General features: G+C 39.0%; 1 protein-coding gene across 2 annotated transcripts; it reads left to right on the top strand.

Moving 5' to 3' along the window:
- The first annotated feature begins 5,722 nt into the window (after positions 1-5,722).
- LOC106604162 (DNA-directed RNA polymerase II subunit RPB7) lies at positions 5,723-12,420 on the top strand. Of its 2 annotated transcripts, XM_014198581.2 has the most exons (8): positions 5,725-5,896; positions 8,489-8,598; positions 8,840-8,999; positions 9,851-9,901; positions 9,975-10,040; positions 10,167-10,238; positions 11,973-12,006; positions 12,107-12,420. In XM_014198581.2, the coding sequence occupies exons 1-8, from the start codon at positions 5,885-5,887 to the stop codon at positions 12,118-12,120; spliced, it is 519 nt and encodes a 172-aa protein (XP_014054056.1). In that variant the 5' UTR covers positions 5,725-5,884; the 3' UTR covers positions 12,121-12,420. The 2 variants fall into 2 exon arrangements, with proteins under 2 accessions (XP_014054057.1, XP_014054056.1); XM_014198582.2 differs by lacking the exon at positions 9,851-9,901 and having other exon boundaries at positions 5,723-5,896.
- The last annotated feature ends 489 nt before the right edge of the window (positions 12,421-12,909 follow it).

The following is a 12,909-nucleotide window of genomic DNA, read 5'->3' on the forward strand; positions in this document are numbered from 1 at the left end:
TTTGTGAAGAAACTTCTTGAAATTTTCCAGATTGACTGACCTTCATGTCTTAAAGTAATGATGGACTGTCATTTCTCTTTGCGTATTTCAGCTGTTCTTGCCATAATAAGGACTTGGTATTTTACCAAATAGGACTATCTTCTGTATACCACCCCTACCTTGTCACAACACAAATTATTGGCTCAAATGCATTGAGGAAAGAAATTCCACAAATTAACTTTTAACAAGGCACTCCTGTTAATTGAAATACATTCCAGGTGACTACCTCATGATGCTGGTTGAGAGGATTCCAAGAGTGTGCAAAGCTGTCATAAAGTTAAAGGGTGGCTACTTTGAAGAATCTAAAATCAAACATATATTTTGATTTGTTTAACACTTTTTTGGTTTCTACATGATTCCATATGTGTTATTTCATAGTTTTGATGTCTGTTATTCTACAATGTAGAAAATAGTAAAAAAAATAAAGAAAAACCCTTGAATGAGTAGGTGTATCCAAATTTTTGACTAGTACTGTATGTCAATCACGGTGGCTTCAATTTGTTTTGTGTGTGGTGTCGCAGTTTACCCGTTTAAGCTTGCTAATGTTAATTAAGCTAACAAACATAATGTTGAACAAAATAAGTTACCGGGTACAATGTGTAACCGTCACAAGTAAGCTAGTTATCTAGCTTATTTGTTGACTTTGTTCTATTATTTATTTTGCGCGAAAACATTAGCTAGTCTAACTTTTGTGACTTGGTGCGCTGAGGCCGTAGCTACTTGAAGATGGAGCTTCGAAGGAAATCTGCTGGAGTGGAGGTGCAAGTCAGAAGGTCAACCCGTTTCAGAAAAAATAAGAGCACGTCTTTAGAGGTGGGTGATTTTTTTAATTGAGTGAGTTATCTCTTCCGCCTTCCTCATCCGACTTTTCATAGGTAAATTAAAACGAAGCGACAGTGGGTATACCGCGAACATTTAGCAATCCAAAGGTTACGTGTTTGAATCTCTTCACAGATAATTTTTTTTCATAAGCAACTTTGCAACTACTTAGCATGTTAGCTAAACCTAAAGCTTCTGAGGGATAGCCCCCTTTTTTTTTCAATTTTCGCCTAAATTACATACCCAAATCTAACTGCCTGTAGGCCCTGAAGCAAGGATATGCATATTCTTGGTACCATTTGAAAGGAAAAACTTTGAAGTTTGTGGAAATGTGAATTGAATGTAGGAGAATATAACACAATTGTTTTGGTAGAAGAAAAAACAAAGAAAAAAAAACAAACCTTTTTTTTCTACCACCATCTTTGAAATGCAAGAGAAAGGTCACAGTTCCAGCCATCACTCTGGTTGTAATTCCAGTAGTGTCCACAAGATGGCAGCAGCAAAGTTTCAGATGGATAACTTGAAGTATGAGTGAACTACAAGACTTTTAGTGTGAAGTCCCCAGGTACATTTGGGCAAATCGTGAAGGAGACGTTCACATTCATATTACATTTTTCTGCAAGAATATCATCAAATCTGTATACTTGGACTTTGATTTAGCTTTCCAAGTATTAGTAGCCATATTATAAATTCAACACTTGCAAAACAACCAGTTTTCATAACTTCATAACTCTGAATATCCTTATAATGTTTGTCCAAAATGAAAAGGCATGCTATCGTACAAGGTTAGTAGCTACATTTTACGACACATACATGGTAAAGCCCAGCTCATTGGCTATCTAGCTAGCTTTGTTTGACCCCGATTGGTGCTTATTTGACAAAGATACAGTCGTTCAAGTGATGACCGTCCGCGTCATCGTCGTACCATGAAGGCGTCGCTCTCTGACCAAATATGGTGTTCTATAGGATATAGTACACTCCTATTGATATAGTGAAGTCTTGTTACCTTTTAGGATCTCTGAGGAATACATACGAACATGATTTGACTCGTTGAAACAACGCTTAGGGTGAGATTTTCACAGATTCTTTTCTTTGCAAATTGAACGAGTGGAAATACAAAATTGATCGTGCATGCTATATGGACCTTTTTAGGATATGAAAAATTATTTTATCTAACAAAACGACACTTCATGTTATCTCTGGGACCCTTTGGATGATAAATCAGAGCAAGATTTCAGAATGTAAGTACACATTTCACCTTCAGAGGTGTATTTATCAAACCTATTGCGGTGAAAAAAGTGTTTTGTTTTTTGGAGCTCTCCTCAAACAATAGCATGGCATTTTGTCGCAGTAATAGCTACTGTAAATTGGACAGTGCAGTTATATTCACAAGAAGTTAAGCTTTCAGCTGATATAAGACACGTATATGTACCGACATTTGTTGTTTCTCTAAAATCTGTGATCTTGACATAACGCGCTGCATGATTTACAACTGTCCTGTTGACGGAACGCCTATCCTTAATTATAGAAACTGTGGTGAAGACACTTTTTAAACGTTGGCCTTGTCCTGTATGATTTACTCCTCACATCAAATGAAATCATACACGTCTTTAGGATGTACTGATCATTTGCTTTCTGTTACTTTGCATTGATGAAACTGTAGATAGGACACTGAAATTATTCATTTGAAATGGAAAGACTTTTACACTACGCTTGTCCCTGTCACTTTTTATTATCTATAATATCTTAATTACTCACACACACCTTGCAACTAAGATGAGATTTTTTTCTATTTTAAACTATTCATTTCGGACATTCTCTCCATTCCTGACTCGGGCAAATTATTTGTAAACAGGGAGCTAAGAATTGAACTGTAATGTTGAACCGGTTAGACCAAGAGGAAGACTCTGAGAAGAAAGAGGACGAAGAAGAAGATTCATGCAAAACTGGGAAACAATATGCCTCTCGAATTCCTGCTTTTCACAAAACATTAGCCCAAAAAACGCCCAACCACCAACAGCAGCAGTCAAAGCTCAGATCCAACACAATACAAGACTAGTCAATTCGATCGGGTTCAAGTACATTTACATCTCATTTGCAAAAAATTCTAAACCAGTTTTTGCTTTGTCATTATGGGGTATTGTGTGTAGATTGATGAGGGGGCGGAGGGACAATTGAATCAATTTTAGAATAAGGCTGTATTGTAACAAAATGTGAATACTGAATACTTTCCAAATGCACTGTATATAGACGACTATACTATACGACTCTGTCTGTCACCATGTACTTGGCAGGGATCTCCTTCTGCTTGTTGTGCAGGGGTAAGGGGTTGTTGAGGTAGCTATGTACTGTACATATAGGTAGGGGGAAAGTTACCAGCCAACAGCGTGTGTGTGTGTGTGTGTGTGTGTGTGTGTGTGTGTGTGTGTGTGTGTGTGTGTGTGTGTATGTGTGTATGTATGTATATGTATGTATGTATGTATGTATGTATGTATGTATGTATGTATGTATGTATGTATGTATGTATGTATGTATGTATGTATGTATGTGTGTGTGTGTGTGTGTGTGTGTGTGTGTGTGTGTGCGTGCGTGTGTGTGCATACTCAGTGCAAGATAATTAGTGCAAAACTGCAAGAACTGCTGCATCTCCTTATCGTATATTTTCCAATGCATTGATTGGTGGATTGATTGATTATCTCTGTTCATCTCAGGTGAAGGACGTGGGAGTTTCCATGGAGGACTGCAGCTGCCTGGCACAGGATGCGTCAAGGATATTCGGGGTGTACTGGAACATTGGTGCTCAGAAAAATGGTTCCTTACCCCGCTTCTGGCCTGCCCGATACTCTGCCCCCTCCCTGCACAAGTATATCTTTCTGTGAGTTGGATCTTCTTGCTTTTCTGTGTCCCAATTGGCACCCTATTCCCTACATAGTGCACTACTTTGGACCAGAGCCCTATGGGAGGAAATGGTGTCCTTTGGGACAGTCTTTGACTATTTAACCCCTTCCACTCATATTTTGCATAATGCTACTGATAGTTAAACTTTCCTATTGTTTCAGAGCGCTCCACCCCAGATATCAGCTTATGGACGCTCAGATGATCTATCCACCGTCCTGTCTGTCATCGCAGACGTCCATAAATATGTCTACATCTCAGTCATGGACTATCTTCCACTGTCCCATTTCACTGAGCCACTCAGGTGACTGTCAGTACTCGGGCGAATCCGAACTTCCACTTGAGTTGAATTTTCACTTCTCCCATTGATATCAATGCCTGAGTGAAAATTTGACATAAGTGGAAGTTTAGGATTCGCTCCTCAATGATTCTCTAAATGTATGTAATAGTGTATCATATTTTTTCATGAGGAAATGTATTGGATGTATGTTGTGTATATGTTTTAAACATCTAACCAATCAAGTCCATTTATGTATTAGGTTCTGGCCTGCGATTAACTCAGCGCAGAGTGTACTAGAAGGGTAGAGGTCAACCTACTAGTGAGCTGCTGGTCACACTCTCCAGGCTCCATGTTCCTTATCCTACAGTCTCTGACCATCTTCAACAGATCTCCCTTGGGTTGCAACATCAATGTGGTACATTTGCTGTTTCCATTTCTCCATGCCAAGTACATGGTGACAGACCGAGTCGTCTATATACATCACAATCACTACTCATTGGACAAAATGTCAGTTTTTATGGATTTCATTCTGCTTCAAAACTGTCTGCTGTTTTTTTTTTTACAATATAAACATCACATTGCATTCTGATGTACACAGAAATGTTGACCTGCCATATCAATGCACTAACTTGTATCTTGTATTGTGTGATCACAGGAACCTCCAACTAGTCAGAGAACTATTTCACCCACACTGCAGGTGTTGGGCTGGTGGTGAACCAGACTGGTTCTGTGGTGGCAGAGAGAGAGCCAGAGGAGTTAACAGGTGTTGGGCTGGTGGTGAACCAGACTGGTTCTGTGGTGGCAGAGAGAGAGCCAGAGGAGTTAACAGGTGTTGGGCTGGTGGTGAACCAGACTGGTTCTGTGGTGGCAGAGAGAGAGCCAGAGGAGTTAACAGGTGTTGGGCTGGTGGTGAACCAGACAGGTTCTGTGGTGGCAGAGAGAGAGCCAGAGGAGTTAACAGGCTCAGCTACAGGAAGTCTTCTTAAGGGACTGAACAGCTCAATACTCCCAATACCTTTCTAATGACCAATGTCAAACACTGTGGTAGATGATGCTAACGGTGATGACCCATTGTGTGCGTCCCAAATCGCACCGTATTCCATATATAGTGCACTATTTTTGAACTGAGAAAATAGTGCACGGTGAAGGGAATAGGGTGGGTGCCATTTGGGACACATACCCATATTAGTCTTAGATAATTGTTTTGGCATATACTTCCACTGGTCCTCAGTATGCTGCCTATCACAAGCGCTTACATTGCATTGATTGCTTACAATCAACTACTCATTTCATAATTATGTTGTTACACTCAGCATTTTACTGTATATATTTGAATTTTTTTGGTGTATACATATTTTCTACTTGAGTTATTTGCTGTAACTTTTTTGCTTCTCAATGGAAGTGTCAATATTGAATGATGAAGTTCTGTTTTTGATCAATTACTTTTGCTTTGACTGACTGACACTCAGTGAATCAATGCATGTGTTGTCTATATGGCAAAAGACTGATGGCCTGCACGTGTCATGTCAGATGCATTTTTGTCTTATTGTCATCTGTTGCTTCTTTTTAAAACCAAAGACGTTTCAACTTCATTCTTGTTCTTGAAATTAAATATTAGTTATTTTTAAGCCCACGAATCCTTGTCTTGAATCATAATCAGTGATCACATTATTGGACCAAAAAGCTGTGAAGAAAAGAAATGCTCCGGAAGTAAAACTTTTTCCAGAAGTAAAAAATTACCGTCTTCCTGTGATGTGCCGCTGGATTTAAATAATAATTTAGAAACGATAACCAGTACTTGCTGATAAATTAAACAGAAGGCTACAATCAAGGAAGCGTCAGCGGGAAATCATGTTTTATCATGTAAGATATTCGATTTGTATGATCTTGTGACGATAACACCCATGGCTAACTATGCTATCGCTAGTGCTAGCCGGTTGGCTAGCTAACTGCTCTGTTAACTGTTACCAAAAGGAAAACTCAACGTCCATAATAGCATATTTAACTGTTTGATACCTGTCTGGCGATGATAGTTTAAGAAAGCTACATGTTACTTTAGGGTGTTTTCACAACAACACCGTTAACCCCTGCCATAATTCCTCACATTGGAGTCACAAAAGAGAAATGATGTGCAAGTTTGCAGTAAAAAATTGTTTTTTTAAATATATATATATATTAGCTATTGTCAAGGACGCGCAGAAATTCGTTTTTAGGTCATAGTATTTGTTTGCAATATGTGACCAATAAGCTGAGAGTTTCATACGCTGCTTTAATAGTGTGAGAAGACAATATATTTGGTGAGAATCGCAACATTGGGTACAAAATCCATTCTAGTTTTTAAAAGGGGCAGTAGCCTTCCTTGGGTGTACAATTTTCAATGACAGCATTATTTATTCTGCAGTTATTATATTACTATTTATTTTGTTAGCCATCAAATGTACATGTTAACAGTATCTTCTGATTAGATTGATGTCTAATAGTAGCAGACGGATAACACATTCTGATTAAATGGCTTGTCATGCACTTAGTAAAAACCCAGAGTGCATGTTGGAAAAAGATCTTGGTTCCTTTCTTAACATAGCAATGTGAATGCAAAGAGGACTCTGTCCACAAAATAGGTGAAGTGAACTGGCAAAAGGGTTGAGTCATTCAAATACAAGGGCAGTGTGAATACAAAGATACCTGAGTTCTTTAGCTTTTTTTTTACTCCAGAGTTCACTTTAAAGAGGACTATATGTGAGAACACCTGTAGACTCAATGAAAGTAACTGCTGTCATTCTCAGTTATAAACAGTAGGACTTGTTCAGTACTAAGTTACCTACTGTAAAAACAAACTATACACTAACTATATATACAGTACCTGTCAAGTTTGGACACCTACTTATTCAAGGGTTTTTCTTTATTTTGACTATTTTATACATTGTAGAATAATAGTGAAGACATCAAAACTATGAAATGACACATATGGAATCATGTAGTAACCAAATAAGTGTTAAACCAATCAAAATATATTTTTGATTTTAGATTCTTCAAAGTAACCACCCTTTGCCTTGATGACAGCTTTGCACACTCTTGACATTCTCTCAACCAGCTTCATGAGGTAGTCACCTGGAATGCATTTCGATTAATAGGTGTGCCCTGTTAAAAGTTAATTTGTGGAATTTCTTTCCTTAATGCGTTTGAGGAAAGCAGTTGTATTGTGATAAGGTAGGGATGGTATACAGAAGATAGTCCTATTTGGTAAAAGACCAAGTCCATGTTATGGCAAGAACAGCTCAAATAAGCAAAGAGAAACGACAGTCCATCATTACTTCAAGAAATGAAGGTCAGTCAATCAGTAAAAATGTCAATAACTTTGGAAGTTTCTTCAAGTGCAGTCGCAAAAACCATCAAGCGCTATGATGAAACTGGCTCTCATAAGGACCGCCACAGGAAAGGAAGACCCAGAGTTACCTCTGCTGCAAAGGATAAATTCATTAGAGTTAAATGCTTCACAGAGTTCAAGTAACAGACACATCTCAACATCAACTGTTAAGAGGAGACTGCGTGAATCAGGCCTTCATGGTCGAATTGCTGGAAAGAAACCACTACTAAAGGACACCAATAAGAAGAAGAGACTTGCTTGGGCCAAGAAACACAAGCAATGAATATTAGACCAGTGGAAATCTGTCCTTTGGTCTGATCAGTCCAAATTAGTGATTTTTGGTTCCAACTGCCGTGCCTTTGTGAGACACAGAGAAGGTGAATGGATGATTCTGCATGTGTGGTTCCCACCATGAAGCATGGAGGAGGAGGTGAGATGGTGTGGGGGTGCTTTGCTGGTGAAACTGTCAGTTATGTATTTAGAATTCAAGGCTCAGTTAACCAGCATGGCTACCACAGCATTCTGCAGCGATACACCATTCCATCTGGTTTGGGCTTAGTGGGACTATCATTTGTTTTTCAACAGGACAATGGCCCAACACACACCTCCAGGCTGTGTAAGGGCAATTTGACCAAGAAGGAGAGTGATGGAGTGCTGCATCAGATGACCTGGCCTCCACAATCACCCAACCTCAACCCAGTTGAGATGGTTTGGGATGAGTTGGACCGCAGAGTGAAGGAAAAGCAGCCAACAAGTGCTCAGCATATGTGTGAACTCCTTCAAGACTGTTGGGAAAGCATTCCTCATGAAGCTGGTTGAGAGAATGCCGAGTGTACAAAGCTGTCATCAATGCAAAGGGTGGCTACTTTGAAGAATCTAAAATCAAAAATATATATATTTCTTTAGCACTTATTTGGTTACTACATGATTCCATATGTGTTATTTCATAGTTTTGATGTCTTCACTATTATTCTACAATGTAGAAAATAGTAAAAATAAAGAAAACCATTGAATGAGTAGATGTGTCCAAACTTTTGACTGGTACTCTCTCATATATATATATATATATATATATATATGATCATTCACAGATTTCCCTGGAGCATGAGATCCTGCTCCACCCTCGGTACTTTGGTCCCAATCTCCTGAACACTGTGAAACAGAAGCTCTTCACAGAAGTGGAGGGAACATGCACAGGAAAGTGAGTGGTATTGAGCCAGGGAAGCTTCCCTTTAATTAACCTGGAACCCACACTCCGTATTGCTCAGGGTAGTGAAACTAAGTAATATTCATTTTGGACTCCAGGCTACATTTCAATGTAGACAAGAGACCACAAATTGTCTTTACAGTTTGCACACTTCCACAACACTGGGTTGGTTGTTTTGACCAGTAACATGTTCATATGCTTGTTCAGTTATTGACTCAGTAATTCTTTGTTTCAGATATGGGTTCGTCATTGCGGTGACCACCATTGACAACATTGGTGCAGGTGTCATCCAACCAGGCAGAGGATTTGTGCTTTACCCCGTCAAGTACAAGGCTATTGTCTTCCGTCCATTCAAAGGCGAGGTGGTAGATGCCGTGGTTACCCAGGTCAACAAAGTAAGGAAACAACAAGGGCTACGTCCCAAGTGGAAATCTTTTCCCTATATCAGGGGTCATCAACTAGATTCAGCCGCTGGACGATTTTAGAAATATTACAAAGAATTTGTTAACTTCAAATTGACTGCATTGAAGCCCAAACAGATATAATATTTGACTAAAACATTATTTCAAACCTGGCTACCATTTCTATACAATCACATATCTCTCTATTATGCATGGGAATACTTTGGAATAGATTTCCGAAATTTAAATCAGAGTTAATTTGCTGGTGTTTTTACAGTCTTTTATACCCAACAATGAATAATTATTTGGGGGGGCCAAATAAAATAATCAGTGGGCCAAATTTGTTTTTCTTGGTACAAAAGAATACGTACAAATGTAACATTTAAAAAAAAAAAATGTTTTAATTCACAACATGTACTGTACATGAAAACTGAGTGCTGACAAACTGTCACCTGAGTGGCTCAGTGAACTGGGACTTTGGAAGATAATCTATGACTTAGATGTAGACATACATGGCGTCTGCCACGATGGAGAGGATGGGGGATAGATCGTCTTGAGCGTCCATAAGCTGATATTTGAGGTGGAGCAATCTGAAACAATGGGACAGTTTATTTAGCTATCAGAAGCATTATGCAAAAAAGGGGTTAGTTATTCAGACTGTGTGGAACAAATAACACCCTATTCCCTTTATAGTGCACTACTTTTGACCAGAGTCAATAGGGTGTCATTTGGGACACAGACAAATCTTCTTTGAACTCATTACCATCAGAATAAGGATTGACAATAATAGATCATATTGTTTTATGGTGAAATTAAAATAATTCAAGATGGTCCGTTCTTTTCAGGTTGGACTGTTCACAGAGATCGGCTCCATGTCCTGTTTCATCTCTCGTCACGTAGGTCCACATGGAAATGTCTCCTTTTAGTTACTTTAATAAATGTCAATGTGGTTACTTACTGTTTCTGCAGTCCATTCCCTCAGAGATGGAGTTTGACCCCAACTCAAATCCTCCTTGTTATAAGACCACTGATGAGGTGAGATCTAAAATTAGCTCTTCACTAAATAGTGGTGGTGTGGGTGTCATTTTTGAAAATGAATATTTAGTATACACAACTTGGATACATGCCTTCTTATTAAGGATTCTGTCTTCTCCACATTAGGACATTGTAATCCAACAGGATGATGAGATTCGGTTGAAGATCGTGGGAACAAGAGTGGATAAAAACGACATTGTGAGTATGCTGTCAAATCCCCATAAACTAGGATGCTACCTGACAGACCTATACAGTGGCTTCGGAAAGTATTCAGACCCCTTGACTTTTTCTACATTTTGTTACGTTACAGCCTTATTCTAAAATTGATTAAATACATTTTTAAAAATCAGCAATCTACACACAATTCCCTATAATAACAAAGCGAAAACACGTTTTTAGAAATGATTACTAATTTATTAAAAATAAAAAACAGATACCTTATTTACATAAGTATTCAGACCCTTTGCTATGAGACTCAAAATTGAGCTCAGATGCATCTTGTTTCCATTGATCATCCTTGAAAAGTTTCTACAACTTGATTGGAGTCCACTTGTGGTAAATACAATTGATTGGACATGTTTTGGAAAGGCACACACCTGTCTATATAAGGTCCCACAGTTGACAGTGCATGTCAGAGGAAAAACCAAGCCATGAGGTCAAACAAATTATTCGTAGAGCTCTGAGACAGGATTCTGTCGAGGCACCGAGCTAGGGAAGGGTACCAAAAAATGTCTTCAGCATTGATGGTCCCCAAGAACACAGTGGCCTCTGTCATTCTTAAATGGAAGAACTTTGTAACCACCAAGACTCTTCCGAGAGCTGAGCACCCGGCCAAATGGAGCAATTCAGGGGGAGAAGGGCCTTGGTCAGGGAGGTGACCAAGAACCCGATGCTCACTCTGACAGAGCTCTAGAGTTCCTCTGTGGAGATGGGAGAACCTTCCAGAAGGACAACCATCTCTGCAGCACTCCACCAATCAGGCCTTTATGGTAGAGTGGCCAGACGGAAGCCACGTCTAAGTAAAAGACACATGACCGCCCGCTTGGAGTTTGCCAAAAGGCACATGAAGGACTCTCGGACCATGAGAAACAAGATTCTCTGGTCTGATGAAACCAAGATTGAACTCTTTGGCCTGAATGCCAAGCGTCACGTCTGGAGGAAACCTGGCACCATCTCTACAGTGAAGCATAGTGGTGGCAGCATCACGTTGTGGGGATGTTTTTCAGGAGACTGGGAGACTAGTCAGGATCAAAGGAAAGATGAACGGAGCAAAGTACAGAGATCCTTGATGAAAACCTGCTCCAGAACAATGACCCTAAGCACGCAGCTAAGACAATACATGGGTGGCTTTGGGACACATCTCTGAATGTCCTTGATTGGCCCAGCCAGAGCCCGGACTTGAACCCGATCGAACATCTCTGGAGAGACCTGAAAATAGCTGTGCAGCAACACTCCCCATCCAACCTGACAGAGCTTGAGAGGATCTGCAGAGAGGAATTGGAGAAACTTCTCAAGTACAGGTCTCCCAAGCTTTTAGCATCATACCCAAAAATACTCAAGGCTGTAATCGCTGCCAAAGGTGCTTCAACAAGTACTGAGTAAAGGGTCTGAATAATTTTTTTGAATGTGATATCCGGGTTTTTAAACAAATAAATTAGCAAAAGTTCTAAAAACCTGTTTTTGCTTCACCATTATGAGGTATTGTGTGTAGATTGATTACATTGATTGGGGGGGAAAAACAATCATAGAATAAGGCTGTAACGTAACAACGTGAAAAAGTCAAGGGGTCTGAATAATTTCTTTAGGCACAGTATATCCTCACAGATTGCAAGCCATCGCGCACTATCTAAAGTATGAAATATTTCCATAGTCTCATCTCTGTGAAGAGCCCTGCAAGTTGTAATGTTAAATATTTGCTTTCCTTTTTTTCAGTTTGCTATTGGATCCCTCATGGATGATTACCTGGGTATGTTGTTTTCACTTTTATTAGTCATCATCTTTCATAGGTGTTATTTTTTTTTTGAAAGATTGAATTGATCTGTAATTCATTTTTTTTCTCTTCTCAGGTCTTGTCAGCTGATGTCCCTGCAGTGCTATGCTGACGTATGAACATCTCTCATATTTTATGTAAATGCCTCGACAACACAGTACTGTCAGTACAAATATTTTTCTAGGTTGATAATGTGTTATTGCTACAAATCCTGTACTAAGTGGGGACACAGTATGAATACATACTATTGAAACCACACAGAGCCTGTTGATAAGCAGGTGGTTATGTTGCTGCATTAATCGCTACTGTATCGTCTGAGTTACCCTTCTGTTGCTGTTGTATATTGTATTTCTACAACTTGAACTGAAATAAATGTTTCTTTTTTGGTAATGTTGACCTTGTCTTCATTGAATGTTTTGCAAAATATGTTTTGCATTGAGGTCTGCCCCATTTCGTATGTGTTGTGCTTTTTAAAATTATAATACACACAAATAACAAATGGGATACAGACCTATCCATCACATTCAATCAATGGAAATTCTTTGAAACCTACTTCGAAAAATACATAACATTTTATTGTTGTAACACAAAATCGTGCCCACTTTGTATAAATTGATTTTTGGGCCCATAATGCAATTCTACATAAAATGGGCGTGGCTTCACTACGTTTTCAGTTTTGAAGAAAATGGCGGAAAATATGCAGCCGGAGTCTGACGAGAGCCGATACAAATTCATTGCTTTAAATAATTATGACAAATGTTAACATGTTGAGCAATGTAATAAAGTAATAACTTTTCAAATAACTTACATTACACGTTATTTTGGCTGACAATTTGTTAGCTACGCTATCCTTACGTACAGCATAGCATTACAGCAGTA

This window comes from Salmo salar, chromosome ssa05 (assembly GCF_905237065.1).
Source record: "Salmo salar chromosome ssa05, Ssal_v3.1, whole genome shotgun sequence".
NCBI classification, from domain to species: domain Eukaryota; kingdom Metazoa; phylum Chordata; class Actinopteri; order Salmoniformes; family Salmonidae; genus Salmo; species Salmo salar.

Coding starts and splice junctions, on each gene's coding strand:
- LOC106604162 (XM_014198581.2), top strand. Junction 9,000..9,850: donor TGGTTACCCAGGTCAACAAA/GTAAGGAAACAA, acceptor CGTTCTTTTCAG/GTTGGACTGTTCACAGAGAT. Junction 10,041..10,166: donor GTTATAAGACCACTGATGAG/GTGAGATCTAAA, acceptor TCTCCACATTAG/GACATTGTAATCCAACAGGA.